At 45.4% G+C, this 25926-nt stretch overlaps 1 protein-coding gene across 8 annotated transcripts in view; it reads right to left on the reverse strand.

Annotated features, from left to right (window-relative positions):
* Fam151b (family with sequence similarity 151, member B) overlaps window positions 1-25239 on the reverse strand; it is a 36844-nt gene extending 11605 nt beyond the window's left edge. Inside the window, exons 1-5 of one of the 8 annotated variants that reach the window (NM_001134748.1) lie at window positions 24369-24480; window positions 14187-14312; window positions 9973-10138; window positions 4542-4759; window positions 3578-3713 (exon numbers count right to left, since the gene is read on the reverse strand). In NM_001134748.1, coding sequence (NP_001128220.1) covers window positions 3578-3713; window positions 4542-4759; window positions 9973-10138; window positions 14187-14312; window positions 24369-24393 — 671 coding nt within the window. In that variant the 5' untranslated portion in view covers window positions 24394-24480. Of the gene's footprint in view, window positions 1-3577; window positions 3714-4541; window positions 4760-9972; window positions 10139-14186; window positions 14313-14850; window positions 15372-24368 lie in introns of those variants that run through there. The other 7 variants (XM_063282337.1, XM_039102823.2, XM_063282336.1 and 4 more) reach the window with 7 other exon arrangements.
* Window positions 25240-25926: the final 687 nt, after the last annotated feature.

Below are 25926 nucleotides of genomic sequence, written 5' to 3' on the forward strand. Positions count from 1 at the left end.
CAACATTTGAAATGCTGGTAATTTATGCTGTTTATGTCATGAGAACTCATTACTTTAAAAACTATTTCTCACACAATGTCCTTATTGTAAATAGACAGGTCATGGGTTAACAACCATTGGTGTTTGTCCAGCGCTTTATACAGATTCAGAATGAGGATGAAAGTAGCCACTCACTGCTCTTAAATATTATCTCTATGGATTTCGTGAGACAGTTTACTGTGGAAAAAAGACCCGAGCTTGAAGAAGTTACTGTCAACTTACTGTGCAGAATTCTCTAGGTCACTGGAATAGCCTTTGGTAATATCCAGCTGCCATGTTCAAAACCAGGGGGGAAACTATATATAATCCGCCACTTTCAACTCGAAAGACTTAACACTAGATATTTAAGAACTCTGCAGTTTCTGCTTAACAGAAAAGGAAAGTTCCTAGGGTTCACAGCACAGGGCGGCCCGCAGTGTCTGTGGTACTTGCTCCTCTGTCTGTGGCACTTGTCAGGCCTGTTAGGATCATGTTCCAAAGACTTATCTCTGACTGTGGGCTCTCTGAGTTTTTCGGGAGATCAGACATGACCTTTCAAAACCGCCATCACCAATCAGTGGAAATACTGCAGTCTGCACATGAGCAAAGTGTAGCCTTGGCCAGGTTTCCTCCCAGCTGTGGCTCTAACTCCACGGTGCTTGTGTACACGCTCGCTAAGCCTTCCGTGTCCACATAAATACTCTGTTTATATTGTGAATGCTTCTCAAACAGGGCTACAAGAAGGTGTTTTCAAAAGCTGGAGTTCTGCATAAGAATCCAACTTTTACAATTTAATTTAGTGTCACAATTTAAAAAATAATCTTTAAAAATTAATATAGTATGCTAATTGACTTCAGAGTAATTCTTCAACACTAATGAAAACCAATAAACCTCGAAGCAGCATCAGTGATAAGAGTAAGAGTCAATGAGGATGCCATGCCTGCCCAGAAGAGCATCTAAAGCATTGCACACTGTGAAAATAACTGTCTCGGGACTGCAGAGTTGTTCAGTGGTTAGAGCACGGTCTGCTCTTCCAGAGGACCCAGGTTCAACTCCCAGTGCCCACAAGGCAGCTCACAACTGGCTCTAACTCTAGTTCCAGAGTTACATACATCCTCATGCAGACATACATGCAGATAAAACACCAATGCACATAGAATTAAAAAAAAAGATTTCCTCATTAGCTCAGCACATCTTTTTTCTGCTTGTTAGCCAGACAGATTACTGTCTGGTACCCTCTAACGTCTGTCTTTTGCCATAATGCTAGCTACAACTGCTCACACAGCTTCAAGTTTAATCCATCTATAAATATTTCATACTTCAGTTTCTCATGCAAGTAGAATCATAATTACTATAAGATCATTGTGAGCTTTAATGTTTTATACTTAACAGAGATTTGTCCATATGAAAACCTCAAGCCTACAGCACGGCCTATAACAAGTATTAACCTTGCATTATGAGAGCATGCCATAATATACTCAGCCAGTCTCCGACCGGAATGCTTGGAAACTCTGCTAGCCCTTCTCTGTGCTTACATCCACTTCCTAGGTAGATAAGCCCTCACTGATACAAAGCCATGACCACGCCCACTGTTTCCTTAAGGAAATAAATCAGTTTACATCTATGATGCACACAACAACAGGCCTGCTTCCTCTATTCTCTCCAACCTGTGAATTATTAAGCAGGGCTTTTTGCCAGATGATTATAAAAAACAAGTTTATGTGTTAGAATTCTTTGTATCTCTCTGACATGTATCAAAATATTATTTTTACCAGAATTCCTGATTCTTATTATTCAAATATAGCAAAGTTTTCTTTCATAGCTTCTGGATGTGTTACCTTTAAATACCAAGAAAAGGCGACTATTCTGAAACTACATTAAAGAGCTAGCCTGGGGGCTGGAGAGACTGCTCAGTGGTTAGAGCATTTGATGCTCTTGCAGATGACCCAGGTTCAGTTCCCAGCCCACATGGTGGCTCACAATCATCTGTAACTCCAATTCCAGGGAATCTGACACCCTCTTCTGACCTCTGTGAACACCAGGCATGCAGACACTATACATGTACACATGGGTAAAAAGCACTGTACACATAGAATATAATAAATCCTGTTTATATGCCATCCTAGTCTGTTTTCGTTGGGTAGAATAAGGAAGAATAAGGAAGCTGTATGCACAGCCTTCTCTAGAGAGTCAACTGCTTCTGAACCAGTTACTAAACCTTCGCTTTGACGGCTGTAATGCCGGCTTATTCCCACTTAAGTTCTGTGAGTATGCATATGCATGTATGTCTATGTATAGGCATGTACAGGTGAGTATACATGCCCTCAGAGGTGTGATCCCCAGAGTTGGGGCTGCAGGTGGCTGAGAGTCACCTGGCATGGGTGCTGGGAATTGAACTTAGGTCCTCTGCAAGAGCAGTGCTTGTCCTTAACCACTGGGCCATCTTTCCAGTCCCTAAAATGTATTTTTATATTATTAGTGTCTATGTGTGTGTGTGTGTGTGTGTTGTGAGTGTGTGTGTACACACATGCATGCCATGGCTCATGTATGGAGGTCAGAGGACAGCATTGTGGGGTCAATTCTCTCTTGACACATTTGTGTGGGCTGCAAGGCACGATGAGAAGGTCATCGGCTTTCATGGCAAACATGTGGAATTGCTGAGCCACCCTGCCAACCCCAGCTAATTTCTCACATATGTCAAATGATTAAACTTTTGTGTGAAAAAGATTTCTGCAATGGTAGCGTTCAAAGACAAGCCCCCTTTTGTACTTACACCTGGAAGATGATAGCATTTCCTCGGAACTGCCATGCGCACAGACTGTGGAGAGCAGGCGTGACGCCATGCTCTTAAGGTCTGCTGGGAGGGAATCTGTGTGCTGACCTCATCAGTTTTCAGTCCTTCTCTCTTTCACCCACTGTCCTTTGATGATTAGTATATCATGGCCATTTTTTTTCTGTTTGAAACAGAGACTCAGGTAGCCCAGGCTAGACTCCAAGTCCCCCTGTAGCTGAGGTTGACCTTGAATTCCTTAGCCTTCTGCTTCTGTTCCCCAAGTGCTGGGCTTGCAGGCACACATACGCCCTTCTCTCCACATTGTACACTGATATGGTGATAGTTGTGGGGCTTACTCAGGTGTTGCTAGGTATTTAAATGCTAAATAGTAGCCCCCAAGTCGAGGAGATCCTCATGAACACCACCATGATGCACCACACTTTCAAATTAACTAGTTAATAAATGTCTAGAGACTGTGAGTGGGCAGTAGGGAGAGAAAGGCAGAACTTGAGGATGAGTGAATGGTTTGAGAAGAGACCAGAGGAGGGGACGAGGAAGAAGAGAGGAGACCAAGGGAGGAGGGGACCGCCATGAGAGGAGATGGTCCACAAACACCACGTGCCCAGGAGATACGGCAAGTAACAAGGGACATGTGGATGGGACATACGTTAGAATAGCTCATAACCTGCCCGATCTGGGCTTACAGCTTGTAAATAGAGTACCAGGATGCGTGTCTTTTATATGGGCTAGCTAGAGTAAGCCATTCTTACTGCAGATAATCCGTACCTGCTCGATTTCGTCAATAGCCAGAGCAACTGAGAGCACGACTGCCTCACCAAAGCTGCCCTGACAGGGAAGGTGACAGGCTGGGTTAGCTCGCTGCATATGTAGTCCATCTCTTTCACCATCGGCCAGGTGTATCCTGAGGTGGGAAGAGAGGAGTGTGCGTTTGTGATTGGAATCTTGGAAGACAATTAACTAAAAACCAAATCACCCAGGAGAAGACAGCTCTATCAGTAACTCACAGATGAGCTCCTACTCCACACATTTTCCACTGAGCTCAGAGAGAATTCAAGCATCACAGTACAAGGAAAACATCAGTTGTATTCATGTGTTTCATGGTGCTGGGTGGAACCCATGGTCTTGGGCACACTAAGCGAGCAGAACATCATTAAGCCACCCAGGGTGGTTTGAATAGGCATGGCCCCCATAGACTCATGTGTTTGAATGCTTGGTCCATGGGAGTGGCACTATGAGGCGGTGTGGCCATGGCGGAGGAAGTGTGTCACTGTGGAGGCGGGCTTCGAGGTCTCCTGTGCTCTGGCTAGATCTAATGTGGCAGTCCCCTGCTGCTGCCTACAGATGAAGATGTAGAACTCTCAGGTCCCTCTCCTGCACCATGTCTGCCTGTCTGCAGTGCTTCCTGCCATGATGATAATGGACTGAATCTCTGAATTGTAAGCCAGCCCCAATTACATGTTTACCTTTATGAGAGTTGCCATGGCCATCGTGTGTCTTCATAGCAGTGGAAACCCTAAGACACCACTGGACAACAATGAAATGTTCAGGGACAGAGCTGTGCTCCTCAGCCACACTGACACAGCTTGCTCCTGCCTGAAAGGCTCTCATGTGCTTGAGCTAACACATGAGTTTGCTCTGTACCCTACTGAAGAAATGAGTTCAGAATATTCCACACATTCTCAGAGACCAACTTGGTATTTGCTCAAAGCAAACTGATTAGAATTATCACCTTCATTGACTTTCTCAGGATGCCACCCTGTTGTCCAACCCAAGGAAAAGGTCACGTCTGGGAAGAAGGACGTCACGGTGTCCAGAAAGGCTTTGGCGTCTACTACTTTGCTGCTCCCATTTGGCCCAGGAAGGACGTCGGCATTAATCCACACAGGCCGCTGCAGGTGCTGCTTCACATTGTCCAGGAACAGCATGGATGCTCGGGCGGCTGCCAGACTGAAAGAGTTTGTGACCAGTGAGACTTCCCACACTGAGGTCTTCCTCTCTCAAATTCAGAGTCAAATGGAGGAGCTCTTATGGGACCAGAGGGCAAGACTAGCATGCACCCTACCTCCAAGTCTTTATACTTCATTTCCATGTAGGAACTTATAGATTTTATAGTGATATCAATAATGCCAGTCCCCGGACCAAACGGGGCTTCAGAGCCCCCCATTCCGGTCACTAAGTGTGAAGTGATGTACGAAAAGATACAAAGGTTTCACTTGCAGCCACACTCAAGAAGGAGAAGTTGCAGGTGGGCCCGTTCTGAGAGTGGGTCCTGCTACTTCAGCCTTTGATAAGATTGACTGCAACACTCACAATCCTGAGGGAGGAAAGGTCTCTTTTCCTTCAGGCATGATTAGGTGAGTTTGGAGACACAAACACATTTCTTACATGCCTAGAAAGCCTAAACCCATATCCTTGGGGCTGGAGAGACAGCTCAGTGATTAACAGTAGCAGCTGTCTTTCCCGAGGAACCAAGTTCAGTTCCCAGCACCCGCACGGCAGCTCACAGGCATCTGTACCTGTTCCAGGCCTTCTGACACCCTCAAGAGACATTCATGCAGGTTAAACGCCAACAAACATAAAATAAAAAATAAATTAAAAATGTATTTCCTAAAGCTAATGCAAACCCATACTCTTTTTGTATTTAGAACACTTCTGTGGAAACGAGAAGATATTTTAGCTCCACTTGAAAAATGTGTTGTCTTCTCTTCCCTACAACTACTCTAGCCACAGAATTCAAAACAGTAAAGGCTTTTGTTGCTGTTTTCATGTGTTTATCTGTTGGTTCTTGAGACAGGGTCTCACTATGTACCTCTGGCTGGCCTGGAACTTGCTATGCAGTACGTGCTAGCCTCAATTCAGAAATCATCCTGCCTCTGCCTGTCTTAAGCCCTGGGATTAAAGGAAAGGAATGCGTCAGCACACACACGCATGCACACACACACACACACACACACACACACACACACACGCACACGCGCGCACACACGCGCACACGCACACACGTGCACACGCACACATGCACACGCACACACGCACACACGCGCACACGCACACGCGCACGCGCACATGCACACGCACACATGCACACACGCGCACACGCACACACGCGCACACGCATGCGCACACACGCGCGCGCACACGCACACGCACACATGCGCACACGCACACGCACACACGCACACGCACACACACGCACATGCGCACGTGCACACGCGCACAGCACACACGCGCACACGCACACACGCACACTTGCACACACACACACACACGCACGCACATGCACACGCACACACGCACGCACAACTGGAGAACCTCACTACTTCTAAAGGCTCCTTCACCCTTAAAGATGAATGCTCCTGACCCTTTAGAAAGGTTCATCAAGGGAAACAGCTCCTGTGCTGCTGTGATAGAGGCTGAGAACCCTGGGGGCTCACCCTGCGGATGGGCGTGTCCGTCGTGCTTCTCTCCTGTCCCTCCTACTTTAAGGAGAGACTTTTTCTTAACCTGTGTGCTGAAACCAGAGGCATGTGGCCCTTGGCCTGCAGTCTCTTTCCCTTGCATATTCTCCCCACTCTGTCCCTGGAGTGGATGTCCTAGATTTTAGTGGATTAGTAAGTGAGCCTCAGGCGGGACTTTGAATTTAGATGCTTTTATTTCTCTGTAATGCGTCCTGACTTCTACTACACTGATACCCTTTAAAACCTCAATTCTGAAATCCACAGGGAGCCACAAAAGACCCTAAATCAGCAGAGCAACCCAAGAAAATAGAGCAAATTACGCAGAGGCAGAGGCAGGGGCAGAGGCAGGGGCAGGGGCAGGGGCAGGGGCAGGGGCAGGGGCAGAGGCAGGGGCAGGGGCAGGGGCAGGGGCAGGGGCAGGGGCAGAGAGGCAGAGGCAGAGGCAGGGGCAGGGGCAGGGGCAGGGGCAGAGAGGCAGAGGCAGGGGCAGGGGCAGAGAGGCAGAGGCAGAGGCAGGGGCAGGGGCAGGGGCAGGGGCAGAGAGGCAGAGGCAGGGGCAGGGGCAGAGAGGCAGAGGCAGAGGCAGGGGCAGGGGCAGGGGCAGGGGCAGAGAGGCAGAGGCAGGGGCAGGGGCAGGGGCAGGGGCAGGGGCAGAGGCAGAGAGGCAGAGGCAGAGGCAGAGGCAGGGGCAGGGGCAGGGGCAGATAGATCTTTGAATTTCAGGCCAGCCTGGTCTACAGAGAGACTTCCAGGGCCACATGGAGAAGTTCTACCTTGAAAAACAAAAATAAAAACAAAAAACAAAACTAAGAGAAAGAAAGCTGACTGTGCCACAATACCTGACTTCAAAGCATACAATCAGAGAGAGGGGTAGCACATGCTTGTAATCCCAACACTAGGGAGGCTGGTGGGGGTTGGTACTGGGATGAGCTCAAGATCTTGACTCAAGGGGTTGGGGATTTAGCTCAGTGGTAGAGTGCTTGCCTAGCAAGCGCAAGGCCCTGGGTTTGGTCCCCAGCTCCGAAAAAAAAGAAAAAAAAAGATCTTGACTCAAAAGACAAAACTACACAAACAAATGGACAACAACAACAACAACAACGACAACAACGACAAAACACTGCGAAGCTGCAGTAAAATCCACAGCATCATGCTCAAGGTCACACTCTTAACTGCTCCCCAGAGACTAATTCTGAGCACATGGGTCCCAGCCTGTGGCACTGCTTTGGAGACTACAGAGAGGCTGCTAGAACTCGATTAGAGGTGCAGGCCTGTGAGGGCTCGACCTGCACTTGGTCTGCCACTTGTGAACAGATTCGTTTCACCAGAACACTGCCCCCGCCCCCCTCCCCACAGCATCCCCCCTCTCTAGCCAGCTGGACGGAAACCCCTCTGAAACCCTGAGCCAAGGTTTGACAGACATTCTGTGAAACAGTTTGGCCACAGCGATGCAAAAGTGAACTAATACAGAACTAGTAAACTAATGCACACACTAATCTTACCTTATCCTGCATGCTTAGGAATTTTTTTTTTTTTTTTTTTTTTTTAGAAATTGAGGGCAAACACTCAAAACACACGGAAGAGGAAGAGGTTCAGAAGTTTAAACTGCCTGGTGCTGTATCTCACGGCCAGGGAAGGCTGCCCTGGCCCTGAGTCCTGAGATCTGAAGCTGGCCCGGCAGTCCCCTTCAGGGACTAAGACTCTGCTAGTAAAACAGATGAACCACTCACTGTAGGTGTCTTCTATTGTCCTGGTGTAACGTCCCCTCAGAGGCTCACTGCTGAGTGAGAGCTCCCTCTGTCTGACTCTCTCTGGACTCTGGCTGGCTGGTCAACTCACCTGTTCTGGCTCCAACTCCTCTCCACACGGACTGGTTCACACCGGCGTCTTTCACCTTTTAACTGAACTGCTCTGCTCTGCCTCTTACTAACTTTGGCAATCTGTTCTAATCTTCTGGCTTGTCTGTCTTCACCCGTGTCTAGCTTGTTCTCTCCTCAATCTGTCTCTGTACAACTGTCCTAGTAAAACTGCCCTCTCTTCTTCTCTCTCTTTGCTTCCCCCATACCCTGCTGGTCTCTCTCTTAAATATCCTGTTTTCTCTCTATTCTCATGAGAGTTGAGCATATCCAATTCTGTCAAATCTTTCTCTGATTCATCACTTTGTCTGCCTCTTAATTAGACATCACTTTCAAACATGGGTGCTTCCTTCTACAAAGTATCTTTACCTTCACTGTTTGGGTTTAAAGGTGGGTACTAAGGTAGGCCTTATTCCAGCCAGAGGGACTAAAACTGTGTGCTAAAGGGGGGTGGGATGGGGAGGGTTCTGTATTTCAGCCAGAGAGGCCACATTGCTGCATTAAAATCCCTCTAGAAATCACCACCCACAAAACTCTCTGGTCCTCAGATGATTCTGTAACTCAACCTCTGTCAGTCCAGACTCCTATACATCCAGGTTCTACACAGCCACTCATCACAACCAAGTGACAAGGATGGCTGGACATCCATTCACCCACAAATGGTTAGTTAGTTGGTTACCCACAAGGTTGTCAAATCCTACTCGCTAAAGTTTATTTTTAATTTATATATGTGTGCCATGTGGGTGCAGTTGTCTGTAGAGGCCAGCAGAGGGTGTTGGGTACCCTGCAGCTGGAATTACAGGCTGCTTTGAGCTACCTGACATGGGCACTGGGAGCCAAACATGCGTCCTCTGACAACTACTGAGCTCCCTCCAGCCCTGAGAGAACGTCACACTGAAATATGATTCAAAGGGGGGGTGGATTTGCCACCAAATCTAGGTTTGGATGGCAGTAGACACTGGAGTTTGCAGTCATCTGTTCTGCATCCCATCAATTCCTCATGGCCAAATGACATAAAATGTCTGTGACAGACACTGGAGGGAGGTGACACTCATTCCTGCTCACATGGTCAATTCCTGCAAAACAGTATTTTAAAGGATGCTTTGATTACTGACGACTGCATTTCAGACAAGTGTCTTTACTAACGTAACACAACAGAATTGAATATGCAGGTACTGGCTCTGTTACAGTCCTCGCCTCTCTGCACCGGTGGAGAAAAGCACCTTTGTTCTGCCATTCTCTGGTATGATAGTTACATTCCTTTATAAAAGCTGACTTTAGTCTTAGAGGTCCTGAAGGAGCAATCTTAGCCATTAGCACGATGTTGTCTTAAGTCTATTCTAGAAACACAGGAAGGTCTAAAAATTCATTTCAGTTTGGATAATGTATAAGAATAGTCAGTTGTGATCATTTAAATAGATATGTTCACTCCCTACAGACTCATGTGTGCGAATGCTTGGTCCATGGGGAGCAGCACAATTAGGAGGTGTGGCCTTGTTGGAGCAGGCGTGGCCTTGGTGGAGGAAGCTGTCACTGTGGGGGTGGGCTTTGAGATCTGCTATGTTCAAGCTATACTCAGTGTGGCACAGTTTCCTTTTGCTGCCTGTGGATGAAGATGTAGGACTCCCAGCTCCTCCAGCACCATGCCGACCTGTATGCTATGCTTCCCACCATAATAATGAACTAAACCTCTGTAACTGTAAGCGGGCTCCATTGAAATGTCCCTTTATACGACTTGCTGACTCGTCGAAACAATAAAACCCTAACTAAGAAGTAGCCACAGAGACGCATGTTTTACTGTTCTCCCTGAACGTGAATTGTAGCAACACGAAGCACGTCTGTAAAGTACCTCTTGAAATCCAACTTGATGCCTTTGTTGCTCTTCGTGACCTCAGCCAGCCACTCCTGCAGAGTGTTGTCACTGCCTGTCTCGGGCGGGTGGGCCATGATTGGCTGGCCATGCTCTGAGCCGTCGCTAGGAAGAAGGACATCAGCCTCGATCATGTGGGCGGCACCTGCCCAAGTAAGAGAGCTCACATTACTGCCAACAAGGACGGGACTTCAGGAGCAGCGCCTCAGTGCCCTGTGAGAAAGAAGGGACACGGGGCAGCTACAGAATGCCAGGCACTGTATGAGGCCAGCACGCTATCCTTAGATCCTGCAGCCCCTCAACCATTACCCTGCCCATGAATCTTTCTAGCATCTAGAAAAGTGAACACAGTAAGGGAAGGGAAGTCTATTAAGTATTTGTTGCTAACAAAAATAGTATATTTGAGCAGAGAGTGTCCCTCAAAGGTGCTGCACACACACACCCACACAGCCACACCCCACACACACCCCTGTGTACACACAGATATACAGACATACAGAATCACAGACACATACATGCATTATCTTCTTGATACTCAAATTAGATTCAGGGATATTCACTGTTCATGTCTGAAATGCTACCTAAAAATTAATGTCTTTGATTTAGAGCTTGGCTACTTTTTAGAGGTGGCTTGTTTTGTGGGACAAGCTATCACTGTGCAGTTCAGGCTGATCTCTAACTTGCAAACGGTGCTGCTCCAGCCTCCCAAATGCTGGGATTGCAGGTATGCACCCCCCCCTCCAGCTTTGAATGTGTGCTGCCAGGAGAGAAGCAGAAACAGACATCTGGCTGTGGGTATTGTCCTAATAAAACCCTGAAACACAGCATCAGCACTGGGACCTGGGGAAGCATCAAAAAGGAAGGAAGGAAATAGGCAAAGCAGCATGGAAATTATCTGTAATTTGAAAACTGACACTTGTCTTAATTTTTATATTTATCAAGTGATATATTTATAACTTTATATATTTACTTATATTCTATACAATAAAATATAAATATTTTATATTTGTATTTATTTATAAAATTATACACACACACACACACATACATACACATTTGTGTGCATGCATGTGAATGCCATGGTGGCAGAAGACCATGTGCAGGCGTTGTTTATTTCCTCCTCTGTGAGGATCTGGGTGTCATACTGAGGTTGTCAGGCTTGGTAGCAAGCCTGTGTACCCACTGAGCAATGCTGGTGGCCCCATCTGTCTTATGCAACACTGTCGTTTGTAGTAATGGTAGATCAAGAGAACACCGACTGAATGTGTGGAGTCAACATAGGCAGTTGCTGGGGGATGCTCAGCGTCAACTGTCATGAGTGTGTGAGGAAAGGTAAGCGATTAACTATTGGACTTTTTATTAGTGTACTAAGGAAATATTTCCAATTTAGACCCCAAACCTCCCTAGAGACCTCACCTTCCATATAATCCCATTACTAATCATATTTAAATATGAGTTTGGAGAAGACAAACTTTCAAATCAAAGCACAGAAAAATGTAAGTTAAGTGCCAACAGGGCAGCTGCAAGACTCTTTATGAAACTTCAGAGAGACCGCTACTCCCACATAACTATGTGAAGAGAATTTAGAATTTAGAATACTAAGAGTGTATGTCCACAGTAATCACACCTATAGACCAACTGGCCCAGAATGAAGACTATCGCAAGGCTATTGGGTTTCTGGCTTTTGGCTAAAAGAATAGTTTATAATTTGTTAGGTAATAAACCCACAGCCTGGGGCTAGAGAGACGGCTCAGTGGTGACCAGCCCTGTTTGGTATCCACTGGCTGGCTAATACTGCAAAGGATCTGGATTCAGTTCCCAGCACCCATGTGCTCAGGACTCTTTGTAACTCCCCTTACAGGAGACCCAGTGCCCCTTTCTGGCCTCTGCAGACAACATGCAAGCACACAGTGGACATACATACATGCAGGCAGCAGACAGAACACTCAAGACATGGAAAATTATTAAGTAAATCTTAAAAAATAAAACATATATACACATACATACATATACCCACATGCCATATATATATATATATACACATACATATGCATATATACTATATATATATCCCTGCATGCCAGAAGAAGGCACCAGATCCCGGATCTCATGACAGATGGCTGTGAGCCCCCATGCTGCTGCTGAATGAACTCAGGACCTCTAGAAGAGCAGCCAGCTCTCAAGCCCTCCCTCCAGCTGAAGCGCACATGTTTATAGGAGATCAGGCATGTACTTGGATCGAAATGAACAGAGATAGAGCTGGAGAGATGGCTTACTAGTTAAGAGCCGTGAGCACTTGTTGCCTGCCACCTAGTAACACAGACATCCGGGCCGTAACCTCTTACGGCCCACAGAAGTGTCTGTAAATGGTCAGCCTTGAGGAAAACAACTCACACAGTAAAGGTCACCCCTTGTCAACACGAGTGACAGGCTGTGTGCTCACAGCCTGATGGTCAGTGCGGGGACGTGGCTTTTCTGGAGAGCTGCTGTCTCTGCACATCAACACTCATATGCAGGGTTTTGGGGGTACGCTGTTAGCTCTCCTATATGGCAAGCAAAGGAATGAGAGCCTATGCCAGGTTCAAGCCTGTTCAGACGCCCCACAATGAAACTACTCCCGCCTTGACTCTTGCAATGAGAACTTTCCCCCTCCCGCTCAGGGGTGCCGCCCTATCTCAGGAATTCACTCATTGCTCTCCTTCAGTGTGTTTCAATAAAACTTCTCCTTGTCTGTCCATGTCTGCTGACTCCTTTTCCCTGCATGTGCTGCTGGCCTCCTATATGCCAGTTCACAGGGCAGACAGGAAAGTAGTAGCCAAAAGTGGCAACAACTCAAAGGTTTGTTAGCTGATGAGTGGATAAGATGTGCTCCTTTGTGTATAAAAGGATGCAGCAGAGATCTGTGCCAGAATACAGCAACCTCAGAACCACACTCACCGAAAGGAATAGCAGAATTGAGGCGAGGAGGTGGGTTGGGGTGGAGGGCAGTATTCGATCCTGGGGTCAGGAACAAGCATTTGCCTTTAAGAAATGGCAATTCGACCGATGCCAAAGGCTTTGTGGTAGGTTAGCCAGGCCTGGGATGCAGCTCAGCTCTGTAATTCCCACTGCTTGGGAGGCTGAGGCAAAAGACAAGTTTAATCAGCCTAGACTACAGAGAAAGTTTAATGGAAAATAAAAAGAAGAGCTGGGCGGGAGGGTCTGCAGTTAAGAGTTCTGGATTCTCTTACAACGGACTAGAGTTCAGTTCCAAGCACTCACATGGCAGCTCACAACTGCCCATAATTCTGGTCCCAGAGAATTCAAGACTCTGTTCTGGCCTCTGGGCACCAGGCACACTCATGGTGCATAGATACACATGCAAACAAAACACTCTAGTACATAAAATAAAAATTAAAAAATTAAAACTAAAAAGTACAAAACAAGATAGAAAAGTAAGAAGAACATGGAGACACAGCTTAGTGGTGGTACTTGCCCAGGACGCTCAAGGGCCTGGAGTCAACATCAGCACCACTAAACACACACTGCTGGGAAGAAAGCAGCCAGAAGGAGGCAGCAGGTGCTCGGACGTGCCAGGAACAAAGCCTAGCAGAACCAGGGCAGGCGGATATGAAGACATAAGCTGGCTTGTACAAGGTTCTCAAGTCACTAGGATGGTTTGAAGGCTCCAAAAGCCAGCACCCATCCTTCACACGAATGCTAAGAGATAAAGCAGAGGTTCAACAGATGAGTGTCAGACTCGTATCACCCTGACGCTAGGACAAATGGCACTGCTTAGCTGAGAGTGAAATGAGCCTGATAATTTCTAACTGTAGCAACCATCCCTGGTCCAAATTCTGCAACAGAGTCTGTTTCCAGAGCCAACTGGCAGCAGGAGCATCCACACAGCTGCTGCCCACCCTCCAGGGGACCCTGCACTCTCTTCTCTACTGACTGTGGCAGCCTGGTTCCCAATTCAGCCAAATCGCAGCTCAAGACATTTTGCTTGGATACCAAAAAACATACTCAGATAATATGTTACCCAAAGAAAACTGAAGTAGTCGGGTATGGTAGCTCCTGTCTAGAATCCCAGCACTCAGAAGGCTGAGGCAGGAGGATCGCAAGTTTGAGGCCAGCCTGGATTACATATCAAAGAGTGCTTTAAAAATGAAATGAAATGAGATGAGAAACCAATCTCTGCAGAGGCCGCTTACTCTTCAGGGCGTCGCTCATCTGACACTTGTGGTTCGCTGCGTGGTACCAGAGTATCTCAGCACCGTCTTCTGCCGTGATCTGCCTGTTCCTCAGAAAATACGTTAGTATATTTTCACTCCAGGATCCTAAAATAACAATATTTACGTGAAAAGAATATTGGTTTTGATGGGGAATGTTTTTAAGGTAGATACCATGATACTGTGAGATACAATAGCAGGAAATATTTCTATCCTGAGGTAAATAAGCATGCCCATCGTCTCATCGATAGCCATTTTTAAGCTGTGTGAGTGTGTGTGCATGTGAGCACACAGATGCATGGAGGGCAGCTATACTCTTATTAGCTTAAGTCTCATCCGCATTTTGATGACCCATTGTCTTCACGGTTGGTGCACATTCCACCTCTGGACTCCCTCAACCTACACCTCTGCTCTTTATCCTTTAACCAGCACTGCCTCACCTCTCCTAGAAATAGCCCACGCTGTTATCTCCACTTCTATACAGTCGAAAAATTTCAAGTTCTACAAGTAATGAGATCCTGAAATGTTTTTTCTTTCTGTAGCTGGCTTATTTCACTAAGGCACAATAATACGTTCTAGGCTCCTCTGTGTAGCCACTAGCAACGGCTTTGTTAGAGTGGGATGCTGTTCTACTGATAACACGTACCGCATCTTCTTCATCCATTAGTCTGCCATTGTGGTCTTCCGTGGCTTCCAGGCCTTGGCTATTCTGAATGTTCACAGACATTCATTTACAAAGTAGTGGGTTTCTTCCCACGGGTATGTGCCCAGAGGAAGGAAATGCTGGATTACAGGGTTAATTTTTTTTAATAAAGGAGTGGATAACATAATGAGGGGAAAAATGAAGCAATTGAGCTAGGAAAAATAGACTTATGAAACAGAACATGTAGTGTGATGTGTGGAGCTGCAATACATATAATCATGCACCATGCTATAATTAGTCATCATAAGTATGGTCTGGAGATCAGAGCAGGAAAAGCATATAGGAGAGAACAGAATTGCTAAAAATTAAACACTCAAGAACAGAAATTCTAGACTGTGTCCTCCAAGAACCGAGGTCCTCTGCACAGGGCCACGGCAGTATGAGAACAGTGAGGGCAGCTCCATCTCCTTCACGGTGTATCTGCTTTCAGACCATGACTCTCTGGGCAGCAGTCACAGGCTCAGCTGGCACACACAGATAAAAGTATTGCATATATCCTCCAGTTGCTTACAGCATACCAGTTTCTCTATCTTGTTATCAGTGCTAAGCCTAACTAACCTCCTTGTGTGCGAAATATTCTGCCCTCTGCCAACTAACTGTCTGGCAATAGTTAAAAGCCTAAAAAAAAAAATGCTATCACACATTGCCAATAAAACATCAGGAAAAGTGGGGAGTTTGAGAGATGGTTCTGTGGTTGACAGCACTGGCTGCTCTTTCAGAGGACCCAGGTTTGACTCCCAGCACCACCATGAATGCTCATAGCCTTCTGCTAAGTCCAGTTCCAGGGAATGAACTCCCTCTTCTAGCCTCCATGGGCACTTACATCAGAGCAAACACATACATAAAATAAAAGTAAAAAGTATATAAAATTTAAAAATATATATGTATATATATATAGGATAATTACTCTTTGGTCAGAAAATAGAGCTTCTTTCATTTTGAACTACCTCAGTTCATTTCCATCCAAGTGTATGTATCTCTCATAGATATGGCATTATTTTTAAGAGTTATTTATTTTCTGTGTCTGGGTGTTTTGTCCACCATGTCTGTGCCTACTGTCTGCAGAGACCAGAATACAGCATTGGATTCTGGCACTGGAATCATGGACAGTTGTGAGTCACCAAATGGGTGCTGGGAACTAATCCCAGGTCCTCTGCAAGTGGCTGTAACCACTGAGCAATCGTTCCAGACCCAGCATGTTGGCAGTTTACATACCAAATTATACACCACTCCTTTAGTCAGGAAATAAGGGTCAATACAGATAATGTCTGGCACCTTTAGCAAGCACTCTCCATAGAGGAAGGAGAGTTGACTGAACACTGCTCCCAGCACTGCCCACCCCAGCACAGGGTCCTGGTCATATATGCAAAAGTATGCATGACATATTTAAATATTCAATTTAATCATTCTAGAAGGAATGTTAATTTTTAGTTGTGACAAATACCAAGCAAGAAAACAATCAAATCATAGTATACATTCATGATAAAAAACATAATGGTTGTGGCTTTGGACATGAATCGCACATCTCAGCAGCTCAGGATAGAAAGATTCTAAGTTAGATTCTCATGTAAACCAGCCTAGACTACATAGCAGGACATAAGATCCTGCCTAAGATAAGGTAAGAAGAGACAGATAGACAGAGACCAAATGACTTAGAAAATTGGTCCTTCTTTCCTGGCACATCGGTTGCCAGAGCAAACCTGGGCATTCATAAACAGTGCACATTAGGTTTTGCCGTGGCGCCTCTCAGCTGTCTTTACAGTGGATTCAGAGTTTTTATTAAGGCACTTTACAAAATAATAACAATACACAATGATGCAGGACTTTTAAGCATGCCAAATACATTTTTTCTTAGGTAGACTGCTATTCTGTACTTAGTGAGTTATAATGGAGTTATGTCCAGGTAAGCTAATTGTTGAGTTAAAATATCCTAATCAGGATACATTCAACATACCTACAGCATCATAGCTCAGCTCAGTCTACTTTAAATGTTTGGAACATATAAATTAGGTAAATTATGACTCTCTGTAATGACCAAGGCAACATGTAAAGCAAGCATTTACCTGGGGGCTTGCTTACAGTTTCAGAGGGTGTATCCAGGGTTGTCATAGCAGGGAGAGGGCAGGCAGGCATGGTGCTGGAGAAATTGCTAAGGACTTATATCTTATTTAAAGTCGAAGGCAAGACGGGTTTGGGCCTGTCATGGGGCTTTTGAAACTTCAAAGCTTGTTCCCAATGACACACCTCCTCTGGTAAGGCCATGCCTCTCAGTCCTTCACAAAGTAGTTCCACCAACCACAGGCAAAGCACTCGAACATGGGGTCCCGTGGGGGCCATTCTCACTGACACCACCACAAAGAATCTCTGTCCTTTGATTGAGAAATCCTAGTTCTATGGACTTATTCCATAGACAGGTAAGATTACTTAGGAGAACACATTACAATCAAGAAAAATAATGCATGGTCTGTAACAGCAGAAAGGTAAAACTTTAAATGTTTGTCAACACTACACAGGGTCTGTTCTGTGGCCATTAAAATGAGCAAGGAACTACCCAGGTACCGTGGAGTCTCACAGACAGGAGTGAGGAGAGCACTAGAGCAATGGTGCTCTACAGCAGGAGGGCAACGGAGACCTATGCACAGGCTACACAGCAAGGACAAAGTCAAGGCAGCTAGTCTGATGCCTCAGCATCTTTGTGAGCGTGTTTTCTTTTTGAGATCTCATCAAAGAGAGGGCATAAGATATTATAGTTCCAAATGGAATTTAGGGTTAAACAGAGATAGGAGGACATTTATATGAGTGTATACATTTTAATAACAAGGTCCTTATAAGTCCACAGGGAGAAAGGCAAGTAGAAGTTGAGGTGGTGTAGTAAGAAGAACTCAACTAGTTATTTCTGGAAGAGGCCCTGTGAGTCAAAGGGCTAGAAGGGCAAGCACACGGCCATCCACACCCCGGAAAAGCAGTCATGTCAATGGGCTAGAAGGGCAAGCACACGGTCACCCGCACCCCAGAAAAGCAGTCATGTCAAAGGGCTAGAAGGGCAAGCACACGGTCACCCGCACCCCGGAAAAGCAGTCATGTCAAAGGGCTAGAAGGGCAAGCACACGGTCACCCGCACCCCGGAAAAGCAGTCATGTCAATGGGATAGAAGGGCAAGCACACGGTCATCCACACCCCGGAAAAGCAGTCATGTCAAAGGGCTAGAAGGGCAAGCACACGGTCACCCACACCCCGGAGAAGAGCAGTCATGTCAAAGGGCTAGAAGGGCAAGCACACGGTCACCCACATCCCGGAAAAGCAGTCATGTCAATGGGCTAGAAGGGCAAGCACACGGTCACCCGAACCCCGGAAAAGCAGTCATGTCAATGGGCTAGAAGGGCAAGCACACGGTCACCCGCACCCCGGAGAAAAGCAGTCATGTCAATGGGCTAGAAAGGCAAGCACACGGTCACCCACACCCCGGAAAAGCAGTCATGTCAAAGGGCTAGAAGGGCAAGCACACGGTCACCCGCACCCCGGAGAAAAGCAGTCATGTCAATGGGCTAGAAAGGCAAGCACAGGGTCACCCACACCCCGGAGAAAAGCAGTCATGTCAATGGGCTAGAAGGGCAAGCACACGGTCACCCACACCCCGGAAAAGCAGTCATGTCAATGGGCTAGAAAGGCAAGCACACGGTCATCCACACCCCGGAAAAGCAGTCATGCTAACACTTTAGCCCTTTGAGATTTGCTTCAGACAGGAGAACTGAAAACAGCGGCATGGTGGTGGCTGTGTCTCCTGTCAGAATGCCCCTTTCTTGTTAGATGTCCTTACACCACACTTAGGGTGTTTCCTTTGTATAAGAAACACCTCAAGTGCCAGGGCTTTTCTCCACACTTGTGATCCCATGCCATTGTGTTACAATGTGCTATGCCTGTGTGTGCATGTGCATGTGGAGACCAGAGGACAGTCACAGATGTCATTCTTTATGAACCTTCGCCTTGTGTTTTGAGAAAGGGAGGCTTGCTGACCTGGAGCTTACCAAGAAGCCAACTCTGGGTGACATGCTATCTACTTCCATGGACCCACCTGCTCCCATCTCCCCCAAGTGCCTGCCTATAGCACGGTCCCTGGTTTTCACACATGTTGTGTAGATGGAACTCTGGTCCACATGTTTGCAAAGCAAGCAGTTTTGCAATTGAGCTCTCTTTGGCCCCTCCATTGTGATTTTGACAACTACCTCTCCCTCTTTTGTGGGCCTCATGGGAAGAAATACCTAAGAAACTGATATTGAATTGAATTAATTGCTCCACTATGTGTTTGGAGGGGAAAAGTCTCACCTTACCCCATAAATATGCACCATAAACATTTACAGAAACTCTCTTAAAACCCACAGTACAAAACCAGAGAGAGGGCCCCCAACCTTGGGACAGCCCACTCTACTCCCTCTTCAGAGTTTGATAAATATAAGAACAAACAAAAAGAGATGTGAAGTTAGAGAGAGGTTTAGTCAGATCTGGGGGTGGGGGAAAGATGAATTGATCAAAATACATTGTTTGCAATCTTCAAAGGGTTAATGCAAAAAAAAAAACTTAATGTGTATGTGTGTGTTAAAAGGCAAAAGGCAGTCAGAGGTGAGGAGGCCACAACAACTGCCCCAATACCTAGAGTAATGGGGTCCAGGGATGCAGGAACTCCCGCTCAGTCAGAGGCGCACGTTCCTTCCCGTCTGAATTAGTGCCCTGAGCAGACCCTTGGGTGCTGGCTCCCCACCAAGCACCACAACACCCAGAGGAAGCCAGACTCCCAGGTGCTCTGAAACGCCCAGGATCACAGAGGAAGCTTGGCTTCCAGGAGCACAGGTAAACCCAGAATCTCAGGATTACAGGAACCCAGAATCACAGAGACAGCCGGACTCTGAGGAGTTCTGACACAACCAGGATCGCAGGATGGACAAGCTAAAGTCAGAGACAGCAAGGGCAGGCAATACTAGGGATAACCAGAGGGCAAGAGGCAAGCACAAGAACATAAGCAACAGAAACCAAGGCTACTTGGCATTATCAGAACCCAGTTCTCCCACTATAGCAAAGACTGGATATCCCAACAGACTGGAAAAGCAAGATGTGGATTTAAAATCACATTTCAATGATGATGATAAGAGGACTTTAGGAAGGACATAAATAACTCCCTTAAAGAAATACAGGAGAACATGGTTAAACAGGTAGAAACCCTTAAAGAGGAAACATAAAAATCCCTTAAAGAATTACAGGAAAATACAACCAAGCAAGTGAAGGAATTGAACAAAACCATTCAGGATCTAAAAATGGAAATAGAAACAATAAACAAATCACAAAGGGAAACAACCTTGAAATAGAAAACCTAGGAAAGAGATCAGGAGTCATACATGCAAGCATCACCAACAGAATACAAGAGATAAAAGAGAGAATCTCAGATGCAGAAGATACTATAGAAAACATTGCCACAACTGTCAAAGAAAATGCAAAATGTAAAAAGCTCCTAACCAAAAACATCCAGTAAATCCAGGACACAATGAGAAGATCAAGCCTAAGGAAAATAGGTATAGAAGAGAGTGAAGATTCCCAACTTTAAGGGCCAGTAAATATCTTCAACAAAATTATAGATGAAAACTTCCCTAACCTAAAGAAAGAGATGCCCATGAACATGCAAGAAGCCTACAGAACTCCACATAGAATGGACCAGAAAAGAAACTTCTTCCATCACATCATAACCAAAACATTAAATGCCCAAAACAAAGAAAAATAGTAAAAGCAGTTAAGAGAAAAAGGTCAAGCAACATATAAAGGCAGACCTATCAGAATTACACCAGACTTCTCAGAGACTTCTTAGAAGATCCTGGACAGATGACATACAGACCCTAAGAGAACACAAATGCCAGCCCAGGCTACTACACCTAGCAAAACCCTCAATTAACATAGATGGAGATACGAGGGTATTCCAAGACAAAACTGAATTTAAGCAATATCTTTCCACTAATCCAGCCCTACAGAGGATAATAGAAGGAAAAGCCCAACACAAGGAGGGAAACTACACCCAAGAAAAAGCAAGAAAGTAATCTTTCAGCAAGCCCAAAAGAAGATAGCCACACGAACATAATTCCACCTCTAACAACAAAAACAACAGAAAGCCCACATTCACTTGAAAGGTGAGCAGCACACTACTCAATGATAACTTGGTCAAGGAAGAAATAAAGGAAGAAATTAAAGATTCTTTAGAATTACTGAAAATGAAAGCTCAACATACCAAAACTTATGGGACACAAGGAAAGCAGTGCTAAGATGAAAACTCAAAGCTCTGAGAGCCTCCAAAAAGAAACAGGAAGGAGCATACACTAGCAGTTTGACAGCACACCTGAAAGTTCTAGAACAAAAAGAAACAAATACACCAAAGAGGAATAGACATCAGAAAATAATCAAACTCAGGGCTGAAAATCAATCAAGTAGAAAACAAAAAAGAATCCGTACAAAGAAACAAGAAAACCAGGAGCTAACCAGACTAACCAGAGGGCACAGAGACAGAATCCAAATTAGCAAAATCAGAAATGAAAAGGGAGACATAACAACAGGAATTGAGGAAATCCAAAAAGATTATCAGATCCTACTACAAAAGCCTATATTCAACAAAACTGGAAAATCTGGATGAAGTGGACAATTTTCTAAACAAATACCAGGTACCAAACTAAATCAGAATCAGATAAACCATCTGAACAGTCCTATAACCCCTAAAGACATAGAAGCAGTTATTAAAAGTCTCCCAACCAAAAAAACCTCAAGGTTCAGTGCAGAATTCTATCAGCCCTTCAAAGAAGACCTAATACCAATACTCTTCAAACTATTCCACAAAATAGAAACAGAGGAAATACTACCCAATTCATTCTTTGAAGCCACAATTACACTTATACCTAAACCACACAAAGACCCTACAAAGAAAGAGAACTTCAGACCAATTTCCCTTATGAATATAAATGCAAAAATACTCAATAAAATTCTCGCAGACTGGATCCAAGAACACAATAAAAGGATAATCCATCATGATCAAGTAGGCTTCATCCAGAGATGCAGGAAAATTTCCTGAACAGAGCACCAGTGGCTTATACTCTAAAATCAAGAATCGACAAACGGGACCTCATAAAATTGCAAAACTTCTGTAAGGCAAAGGACACTGTCATTAGGACAAAACGGCAACCAACAGATTGGGAAAAGATCTTTACCAATCCTACATCCAAATGGACGGCTAATATCCAATATATATATATATAATTCAAGAAGTTAGACTCCAAAGAATCAAATAATCCTATTAAAAAGTGGGGTACAGAGCTAAACCAAGAGTTCTCAGATGAGGAATATAGAATAGCTGAAAAGCACCTAAAGAAATGTTCAATATCCTTACTCATCAGGGAATTGCAAATCAAAACAACCCTGAGATTTTACCTCACACCAGTCAGAATGGCTAAGATCAAAAACTCAGGTGACAACAGATGCTGGCAAGGATGTGGAGAAAGAGGAACACTCCTCCATTGTTCGTGGGATTGCAAGGTACAACCACTCTGGAAATCAGTCTAGTGGTTCATCACAAAATTGGACATACTACTATCTGATGACCCAGCTATACCAATCCTAGGCATATACGCAAAAAATGCTCCAACATATAATAAGGACACATGCTCTACTATGTTCATAGCAGCCAGAAGTTGGAAAGAACCCAGATGTCCTTCAACAGAGGAATGGATACAGAAAATGTGGTACATCTACACAATGGAGTACTACTCAGCTATTAAAAACAATGACTTCATGAAATTCATGGGCAAATTAATTGAACTGGAAAATATCATCCTGAGTGAGGTAACTCAATCACATACACACATACACACACACGCACACACACACACACACACACACACACACAGAGTATGCACTCACTGATAAGTGGATATTAGCCCAAAAGCTTGGATTACCCAAGACACAATCCACAGACCACATGATGCTCAAGAAGGACAACCAAAGTGCCACTGCTTCACTCCTTAGAAGGGGGAACAAAAATATTCATAGGAGGAGATATGGAGACAAAGTTTGGAGCAGAGACTGAAGGAATCGCCATTCAGAGCCTACCCAACCTAGGGATCCAGCCCATATACATAGAGCCATCAAACACAGACAATATTCCTGATGCCAAGAAGTGCATGCTGACAGGAGCCTGATATAGCTGTCTCCTGAGAAGCTCTGTGAGAGCGAGGCAGATGCTCACAGCCAATCACTGGACTGAGAATGGATCCCCAGTGGAGGAGTTAGAGAAAGGACTGAGGTAACTGAAGGGGTTTGCAACCCCATAGGAAGAACAACAATATCAACCAACCAGATTCCCCCCCCCCCCCCCGAGCTCCCCGGGACTAAACCATCATCAAAGAGTCCACAGGGATAGACCTATGGCTCCAGTTGTATATGTAACAGAGGATGTCCTTGTCAGCCATCAGTGGGAAGAGAGGCCCTTGATTCTGTTTGATTCTGTGAAGGCTGGATGGCCCAGTGTAGGGGAATGTCAGGGTGGGGAGGCGGGAGGGAGTGGGTGGGTGGGCAAGCACCCTCATAGAGGCAGGGGGTGGAAGGATTCAATGGGGGAGGGGGGGTTCCGGAGGGGAAATCAGGAAAGGGGATAACATTTGAAATGTAAATAAACAAGATATTCAATAAAAGAAAAGTTAAAAAAAAAAAAAAAGGCAGGCTGAGCAAGCCATATGGAGCAAGCCAGTAAGCCGCACCCCTATATAGCCCCTGCATCAGTTTTTGTCTCCATTTTCTGGCCCTGCTTGAGTTCGTGTCTTGGCTTTCTTCAGAGATGTACAGTTTGAAACTGTAAGCCAAATAACCCATCCCCACTTCTTTCCCCCAAAAGACAGAAGGCTGAAGAGATGGCCCAGAGGTTAAGGCCACTGACTGTTCTTCCAGAGGTCCTGAGTTCAATTCTCCAGCAACCACATGGTGGCTCTTAACCATCTGTAGTGGTATCCAATGCCCTCTTGTGGTGTTTCTGAAGACAGCTGCAGTGTACTCATATAAATAAAATAAATAAATAAATCTTTTTTTAAAAAGGTGGAAGGTTAAAAAAAAAGGGTAGTATATGCGGTATGTATGTAAGACCTTTCTGGAAGGATCCACCCACGAACGTGCAGCAGAAGCCTGAGGAAAAATGGGTTGAAGGTTGGGAAGGAGTATAGACCTTAATGAACCATTTTGAGCCTTTAATATCAAAAATAAATTTTCATTTTGTATTTAAACAATCGATTTTCCCTATATTGTTTCCACCTTTGTCTCACGGAGATACTGACACTGGCCTCTGTAAAGCCACCCGCCACTTGAACACTCCATACCCCGCAAATACTGGCATTTACAATAACAGAACAGGGAACGGAGTAGGCGGCGACCGCAGAACCCTCCACACTTACCCGGGCCCCCAGCACTTGCTGCCATGGTGACGGACAGACGCCGCGGTCTGCGCAGGTGCACAGGTTTGGCACACAGAAGGTTGTCTGCGAGGCGGAAGCCAGACGACCTGACCGGAACCTCGGCGCTGGCGACTGTGCTAGATGTGCGCACGCGCACTGCAACTGCTGGGCTGGGGGGGTGGGGGGGAAGCAGGGACGGTGTGGAGAGAGGAGGGGTTGTGGGAGAGGATTGCAGGGCACATTTCCCACAATGCAGAGGTCTAGTTCTGTTGTTCAGCTACTTGTCCCAGGGTACTGCGGGCTGCAAAGCTAGAATACATTACCCGACAGCACAAATGGAAGTGGTTCTCGCCCAGCCCTTCAGAGGGTAAGATTTTTAAGACACTCTGCCTTGAGTGGCTATTATTTTAGCCTCAAGTAGGCCTCCATAGTCTCTGGATTTTCCCCGTCCCAGCCAGAAAACACTATAGCCCCATTGCTTTATGGCCTTTTCATTTTCTACCTGTATTTTCACATTTAAAGTTATTACTGAGTCAGGTACGAATGATAATCGTCCTAGAACACCAAATCAGTTGTCCCAAACATTGCATAGTTTTGTGGAGTTTTTGCTGCTTAAGAAAGTGATGTATCATGGACATTTTCAAAAACTTTGGTGGAAATATGAGGTATGCAGTTTAGAGCAAAGTGAGAGCAGGTTTCAGTTGCTATCCGACGGTTCTTACATTTTAGGCTGGTGGTGTGCTAAGTTAACACATTCCAAAGGTCTCACCTAGTCACCAGGACATTAGGTCAAGTGAGCAATGCTATTAGGGGAGCTAAAAACAGCACGAGATGATTTGACAGAGCTTCAACACTCCACACCCTGAAGTTCTAACCACCAGCTTTATTAGTAACGAAATGGTTATAATCAAAGTACTCCTAAGAATACAGGCAAGATTTCTAATCTGCAATTAAGATGCTGTTTACCAATCGTTGAGTAAAAATGTTCAGACAGAAGCAATGGAGCCTTTACTATCCTAAATATAAAGCTACATAACCCAAGTAATTAATGGGGTACGACTATTCAATGCTACACTTTATGTAAGAAATGTCACTATGAAAATGGTGTGGATGACCCTGAAAAAACTAAAAACAAGTCACTGTGCATGTAAAGCAAATCACTGTTGTGCAAGCAGCTGTGCCCTGTGCTCACTGCAATGTTAACTCATAAAGCAAGACACAAAACCAGTCTACACTCTGAGGACAGATGAACAGATGAAATGCAGCACAAGCCCGTTGTTTCGGGGTTCACACAGGAGACCCTGTCATTTGTAACAAGCATGAGACTGCCAGATGTTAGGTGAAGGAGGACAGGGACAGGAAGACCAAGGCTGCATCATTTCACTTCTATGCTGACTTCAACAAAAACTGATGATGGTAGTTTCTGGGGCTGAAGGGCAGAGTTAGAGGAAAGGGGGGCACTGGGAAGATGTCAGGACACGTTTGAGGTAGGAGAAATAAATTCAAGTGTTCTGTCATACAACATATTAACTACAGTAATCCCAATGTGTTGTGCTTT

This window comes from Rattus norvegicus, chromosome 2 (genome assembly GCF_036323735.1).
Source record: "Rattus norvegicus strain BN/NHsdMcwi chromosome 2, GRCr8, whole genome shotgun sequence".
In the NCBI taxonomy this organism is placed as follows: Eukaryota; Metazoa; Chordata; class Mammalia; order Rodentia; family Muridae; genus Rattus; species Rattus norvegicus.